At 47.6% G+C, this 7,514-nt stretch overlaps 1 protein-coding gene across 4 annotated transcripts in view; it reads right to left on the minus strand.

The window, feature by feature from the left end:
* CPSF1 (cleavage and polyadenylation specific factor 1) overlaps nt 1-7,514 on the minus strand; it is a 42,495-nt gene that overhangs the window by 22,711 nt on the left and 12,270 nt on the right. For all 4 annotated transcript variants that reach the window (XM_083360022.1, XM_083360021.1, XM_083360023.1 and 1 more), the window contains exons 10-15: nt 6,475-6,562; nt 4,737-4,859; nt 3,982-4,033; nt 2,742-2,836; nt 1,786-1,860; nt 373-453 (exon numbers count right to left, since the gene is read on the minus strand). In XM_083360022.1, coding sequence (XP_083216148.1) covers nt 373-453; nt 1,786-1,860; nt 2,742-2,836; nt 3,982-4,033; nt 4,737-4,859; nt 6,475-6,562 — 514 coding nt within the window. The remainder of the gene's footprint in view (nt 1-372; nt 454-1,785; nt 1,861-2,741; nt 2,837-3,981; nt 4,034-4,736; nt 4,860-6,474; nt 6,563-7,514) is intronic.

The following is a 7,514-nucleotide window of genomic DNA, read 5'->3' on the forward strand; positions in this document are numbered from 1 at the left end:
AGGAGACCTCTGCACAACAAATTCCTTCCTTCCTTCCTTCCTTCCTTCCTTCCTTCCTTTCTTTCTTTCTTTCTTTCTTCCTTCCTTCCTTCCTTCCTTCTTTCCTTTTCTCCTCCTCCTCTCTGCAAAACCCACTTCCTTTTAGCACTGATGACGCTACCTAGTTGGGTCATGAAACATCTGCAAGAAAACCACCCAGCTCAGAGAGCATCCAGGACCCTGCAGTTCAGCCCTCAGCTACAAAGATTCCATCGGTGCTCCAATGTTCTCTGGGGCAGCCCTAGACTGTGCTGCTAAGGGGGCCTCGGCCCTTCACCGTCCTCCCTGCGATGGGTCCGCAGGGTGTCCGCAGCTGCGTTCCCCCCCCCTCACCTGCAAGACTGAGAGGGCACCGTTTTTGCCATAGCCAGAACACACCACAATTTCTAGATCAGGCTCAGGACTATTCTGGAACTAGAAAAAGAAAGGTGTTATTAAGCAGGTTTTGCACAGCAAACTCCCTCATTTCTCCAAGAATCCCCCTGCAATTTTCTCAAGGACATTTTATCTTCAAGGACGTGTAATATTTTGTAATTTGACTCTGTTTCTTACAGGTATAATTGTTTTTATACTTTTATGTTTTATTATAATATAAGCCTCCCAGAGTCATCTTGAACCGTGCGATGGACAGCATATAAATTTAATAAATAATAACGCCATCAAACATCCAATTTCCTTATCCCGGGTCCTTGGAAGGACTGGATAGGCGAACCAAAATGCCAAATCCAGTCCGAACATCCGGCTGACTGTGTGATGAAGCATTTTTTTCTTCTACTTTTTTTTAAAAGAATTTCTTGTCAAGGTATTGATTTAACAACTTATGTAATGTAAGAGGTAATAATGCGAATGACTCAGCAGGGTCTGTGTCCCTTTAAGAGCCTTTGTAGAAAGGGAAGGCTGTGCTAATATGTTCTCTCGCTTCCGTTTCCTGCTGTAACTGTGGTTTGTTGGATCCTGCTATATGAGCACATGTATGTATATTGTTCCTGGTGTATGATATTGTAGATAGTGTAAGATAAACCACCAGTTACTACAAGCCACTGTTGACTGTGTTTACTTCTGGGTTATCTCGCGCAATAAGACTGTGCATGCTCTGACATGTCTAAAGAGTGCAGAGAAGAGCAACAGAGATGATCAGGTGACTGGAGGCTAAAACATATAAAGAACGGTTGCTAGGATTGGGTAGTTTAAGGAAGAGAACAACCAGGGGTGACATGATAGCAATCTTCCAATATTTGAGGGGCTACCACAAAGAGGAGGGGAGGGTCAAGCTATTCTACAAAGCCCCTGAAGGCAGGACAAGAAGCAACGGATGTAAACTAATCAAGGAGAGAAGCAACCTGGAATTAAGGAGAAACTTCCTGACAGTCAGAACAATTAACCGGTGGAACAACCTGCCTCCAGAAGTTGTGAATGCTCCAACACTGGAGATTTTCTGGAAGAGACTGGACAGCTACTTGTCTGAAATGCTCTAAGGTCTCCTGCTTGAGCAGGGGGTTGGACTAGATGACCTCCAAGGTCCCTTCCAGCTCTATTTTGTTTGAAATGATTTAGGGTCTCTTGCTTGAGCAAAAGGGCTGGACTAAAAGGCCCCTTCCAACTCTTGTCGTTCTGTGATTCTATTTCTCTTTTTCTTCCGCAAGGGAACTTTTTTTTTCAGATAGTGTTCCCCTCCCCCTTCCTCTCCCCAGGAAATTGGGGCCATCCAGGTGAGGCTGAGCGGGGGGGAGGGGCAGAGAAGCTTACCTCCTCGGAGAGAAAAGCCGGTTCCCCCATGGCGGCGTTGGCGCAGGGCCCAATGTTCAGGATGCTGTCACAGACCTTCCAGAAGAGAAGGCAGAAAAGCGTCAAATCGGCTGGAAATTTCTGATTAACCAAGGAAAGAGGCGGGAGGGGGCACTTTTCCTGCCGTAGGAAAGCAAGATGGGAACCCCCCCTCCCCCCCCCAAAAAAAAGCACTGCAGAGGAAAATCTCCAACATAGGAAAGAGAAAAAGGACCTTCGGGAATCGAATCGATTAGAGTTCCTCCTTGCAAAATGTTGTGATGGATAGAAATCCGGGCCGGTAGTCAAGCGCTTGAGTCGCTACTACATGAGCGTGGCCAGAACTTTGAGGACTTGGTAGCCTCAACAGGAAGCCCTGGGCTCAAATGCCAGGCTGTGCCAGGGATGAAACCTTGGCAGCTACGTGCCTCTGCGCTTCAACTTGCCTTTAGATAAGGGGTTGTGTGGGAGGCATTACTTTCAAGCGGATAGGAGGAGAAACGAAGCTTCTTCGGTTTAGCCGCAGACAGTGGAAGCCTGAAGCCTTGTCAAGGACACCAGAACAGGTGTCGATTTGAAGCAGACAGTTCCCATAACAAAGTGGATTTGTTGATAGGAATTACGTAAGACGTTGGGGGTTTGGCTGGGAAAACTAGGGTCTTCTGCTTGAGCAGGGGGTTGGACTAGAAGACCTCCGAGGTCCCTTCCAGCTGTATTCCGATTGACTGAGGTCTATGAATTAGTGTGGGAACCTCATAGTTAGTTTTGCTTCGACACAGTCATGCAGTGTATTCAATAAAATGTAAGCTTTTCGGAAACGGAATCAACCTGGAGTTTTATTTGGATTCTCGAGCTGGATGTTGACAGTCTGGTTTTGGGAGTGTCTAGTTGGTACTTCAGGAGCACTTCCCTTGCTGGGGAAACTGAGGCAGACATACCTCAAAAGAGTATGTGGTCAGCTGGGTGCCGGACTGGGCCTCACTGCCATACACCTCGATCTCGTCCACTTCATCCTGCGGAGCTGACTTCCCTCCTGCGCGAGACGGATTGGGAAATAAGGGACGAGGGGCTCGGATGGACGGCCTCGCCCTGCTGTTCCTCCTTCAAGCCCCCCCTCCCCTCCCCTCCAGGCACTTCCTCCTCCTCCTCCACACTCCTACTTGCTTCCCACCCAACTGGGGCTGGATTGGCCGTTCTAATGTTTTCTTTAGCGGCTTAGTGGTTTTTACTGTTTTAAAATGTTTTTAAGATTTTAACTGTAATACAGGCAGTCCTCAACTCACAACAGTTTGTTTAGTGATCGTTCAAAGTGACAATGGTGCTGAAAAAAGTGACTTATGACCGTTTGTCACATTTACGATTGTTGCAGCATCCCCAGGATCACACGATGGGGGGGAGAGAGAGAGAGAGAGAGAGAGAGAGAGAGAGAGAGAGAGAGAGAGAGAGCTGATATAGCTAGCTGATATAGATAATGATAATGATAGATGATAGATGGTAATGATAAATAAATGATAGGTAGGTAGGTAGATAGATGATAGTAGGTAGGTAGGTAGATCAATCGATCAATCGATATAGATGATAATGATAGGTGGATAGATGAAAGATTACATAGATAAGTGATAGACAATATAATGATAGATAGATGGATTACATAGATAAGCGATAGGTGATATAAATAGATAATGATAGATAGATAGATAGATAGACAGACAGACAGACAGACAGATAATGATAGATAGGTGGATCAATGATGGTAGATGATATAGATAAATTAGATGATATTGATGATAGATGATAGATTGATAGATGATGGATAGATGGATGGATGGATGGATGATACACAGACAGACAGATAAATGTGCAGTGCAGCCAACCTTTCGGCTAGGGAGCCTGGGGGCAGACAGTCCTTACCAATCTCTCAGATACCGGCACAGAGGGGGCTGATCAAGGACCCCCTTCCCTCCAAGCCTACCCTAAGAGTCAGCAGAAGGGATCAGATGACCCGGCAGAGATGGAGGGGAGGGGAGGGGGGAGGGAAGGACAGGCTGCCCCCCACTAGAAAACTGAAGCCTTTATGCGGAGTGCGGTGGCTCATTTGCAACATGCCCCCCCACCCAGGCCTTACAAGAGAGCTTGGGGGGCTTTCTCGGCCCCTTCGCTGCGAATCAGGACACCCACCGGCCCAGTTGGCGGACTGCTCCATGCGCTTCTTCTTCAGGGGGGGCTCCTCCTGGGAACCAAACAGAGCTGTCCATTGGCGAGGAGAGGCAAGAGACCCACAAGCCCCCCGGCCCTCCTGCTGCTGCCCTTAGAAGCCCCCTCTGTCTCTGCAGGGAAGGCCCCCCCGGACTCTCTGAAGGTCTCCAACCGTGGCCACTTGAAGGCCTGTGGACTTCAACTCCCAGAATTCCCCAGCCAGGGCACGTGGCTAAGGAATTGGGGCAAGGGAGGACTTCCACAGACAGGAAATCCTCGACTTACAACAGTCCTTAGTGACCCTTTGAAGTTAACAAACAGCACTGACAAAAGTTGACTTAGGACCAGTTTTCCACACTTACGGCCGTTGCAGCATTCCCGTCATATCAAAATTCAAACTCTTGGCAACTGGCCTGCACTTACGCCGGTTGCAGAGTGCTGGGGTCACGTGATCCCCTTTCGCGACCTTCTGACGGGCCCCGTCGATGGGAAAACCAGCTTCACTTAACAACCAGGTTAACTAACTCAACAACGGCAGCGCTTCACTTAACAACTGTGGCCAGAAAGGTCACAAAACGGAGGAAAACTCACTGAGCCAATGTCTCGCTTAGCAACAGGGCGGAATTGTGCCCGTAAGTCGAGGACTCCCTGCGTTTTGCCGAAGAGGGCGGCTTTAAATGTAGGGCTCAGCTCTGGGTGCGGAGGGGGACCGAGAGACCCCCGACCGATCCCCTTACCTTCTCGGCAGAGTCCTTAGCGATGCTCATCGGGGCCTCCTGGAGCTTCTCCGTGTATTTCAGGAGAAGGGAGTTGCCCAGGCGAGAGCCCAGGAAGAGGTAACCGGGCTCCAAGGTGATCATCTGAGACCCAAAGGGGGGAAAAGACAAAAAGGCTAGAACGGAGAGATGGCCGACGGGGGTCCCGGCTACCTGGGGCAGAAGGGGACAAACCCGTTGCAGCCGACCTGCCGCGGCCAACTCGCCGTGAGACAATTTAACCGTTCGGTTTCATTATTCAAAGTAAATTTAAAAAATATTCTAATTTTTGTCATTCACATTTCACTCAATTGGGCATGTCTAGTTTGATGAAGAGAAGGACGAGGATGATAGCAGCCTTCCAGTATCTCAGGGGCTGCCCCAAAGAAGAGGGGGTCAAGCTATGAAGACAAAGGCAAGGAGCAACGGATGGAAACTAGTCAAGGAGAGAAGCAACCTGGAACTAAGGAGAAACTTCCTGACAGAACAATTAATCAGTGGAACTCCTTGCCTCCAGAAGCGGTGAATTCTCCATCACTGGAGGCTTTTAAGAAGAGACTGGACAGCCATTTGCCTGAAATGGTATAGGGTCTCCTGCCTGAGCAGGGGGTTGGACTAGATGACCTCCACGGTCCCTTCCAGCTCTATTCTATTCTATTCTATTCTATTCTATTCCTATTTCTATTCCTATTCCATTCCATATTCTATTCTATTCTATTCTATTCTATTCATTATTCTATTCTATATTCTATTCTATTCTATTCTATTCTATTCTATTCATTATTCTATTCTATTCTATTCTATATTCTATTCTATTCTATTCATTATTCTATTCTATTCTATTCTATATTCTATTCTATTCTATTCATTATTCTATTCTATTCTATTCTATTCTATTCTATTCTATTCTATTCTATTCTATTCTATTCTAATCTAATTCTATGCCATATTCTACTCCATTCTTATTCCATTCATTCTGTCCCTCCTTTTTTTAAAATGATTCTAATCCACCATTTCTTTGATACTTATATTGATATATCCTGCGGTGAGTTGTCCAATGGCGACTTGGCCACGGCGTATAGACCCATCTGAGGAACCGGCTCACCCTGATGGGATCAGCCCACCCTCTTTGTCCCAGAAGAGGGGGGGCTGCGGACCCCCTTTGGTCAAGGAATCCCGGCTGGCAGGGTTCAGAAGAAGAGCCTTGCCTGCTGTGGCTCCCACCCTCTGAAACGTCTGGTCCCCAGAATCAGGTCTGGCCCCATCCTTCGAGGCCTTCCGACATGAAGAAGTAGCCTGGGGCCCCAGTGGCGGAGTGGCACGTTGGTGGTGGCTGATGGAGTAGAGAACCCCACACCACCTCTCCGTCCACGCTTCGATCCCTCCCTCCCCATCCTGCTTAGGTTTATTCTGAATTTTTAAATTAAGGTCTTTATTTATTGTTCTACGCTGCATTTCATTCAGTGTCTGTTAGCCATCTAGTCACCTGGGGAATGGACTGTGAAACAAGTTGAGGAAGGAAGGAAGGAAGGAAGGAAGGAAGAAAGAAGAAAGAAAGAAAGAAAGAAAGAAAGAAAGAAAGAAAGAAAGAAAGAAAGAAAGATCTACCTGACCATCAGGCACCGGTCTCAGGAGAGGGCTCAGATGCCACAGCTGCTTCATCATCAATCCGATCCCCCTCCCAGCCCAGATGGCCACTGCTGGGCCGAAGGGCACTTACGCAGGTGGTGAGGACACTGGCCGCCGCCTTGTCGAAATGGAAGGAGCGGACACTTCGCATGCCGTCCGTGATGAGGGTCAGCACGTAGCTGGGGAGAGAAAGGGAAGTGGATGATGGGAGCTGCGGCTCCACGAGCAGAGGGCTGGCTGGACAGTTTCGGCTCCGTCACAAGCTCACACGCCACAAGGACAGAGCGTGGCGAGCAGGAATGCAGTGCAGACTGGCATTGTCTGAGGAGCAGGAGATTCAGTTATTGGGGGGAGGTGTGTGTGTGTCTTGGTTGTCCCTGAGCTTTGTGGTTTGCTTGCAGACCCAACTAGGTAGCATCATCAATCCTGGATGGGAGTAGGGTCTGCGGCGTGGAGGAGGAGGAGAGGAGGACTGCGGGGTCCTTGGTGCTCTCTGAACCTGGTAGTTTCCTTGCAGACGTTTCATGACCCAACTAGGGAACAGCATCAGTGCTAGAAGGGAGGGGGGTTTGCAGGGAGGAAGAGTAAGAGGAGGGCTGTGGGGTCTCTGGTGCTCTCTAAAAAGGCTTGTTTTCTTGCAGACATTTCGTTACCCAATTAAGTTATATGCTGAAAGTGCAGAAGAAAAGAAAGAAAGGAAGGAAGGAAGGAAGGAAGGAAGGAAGGAAGGAAGGAAGAAAGAAAGAAAGAAAGAAAGAAAGAAAGAAAGAAAGAAAGAAAGAAAGAAAGAAAGAAAGAAAGAAAGGAACTGTGGGGTTTTTAGTGAGCTCAGCTGCTTGACAGTCAGATAGAGAAAGAAAGAGAGAGCGGGCGAGAGAGAGAGAGAGAGAGAGAGAAGAAAGAAAGAAAGAAAGAAAGAAAGAAAGAAAGAAAGAAAGAAAGAAGAAAGAAAGAAAGAAAGAAAAGAAGAGAACTATGGGGTCTTTAGTGAGCTCAGCTGCTTGACGGTCAGATAGAGAAAGAAAGAGAGAGAGCGAGAGAGAGAGAGAAAGAAAGAAAGAAAGAAAGAAAGAAAGAAAGAAAGAAAGAAAGAAAGAAAGAAAGAAAGAAGAAGAGAAAGAAAGAAAGAAA

This window comes from Vipera ursinii (assembly GCF_947247035.1).
Source record: "Vipera ursinii genome assembly, chromosome: 3".
In the NCBI taxonomy this organism is placed as follows: Eukaryota; Metazoa; Chordata; class Lepidosauria; order Squamata; family Viperidae; genus Vipera; species Vipera ursinii.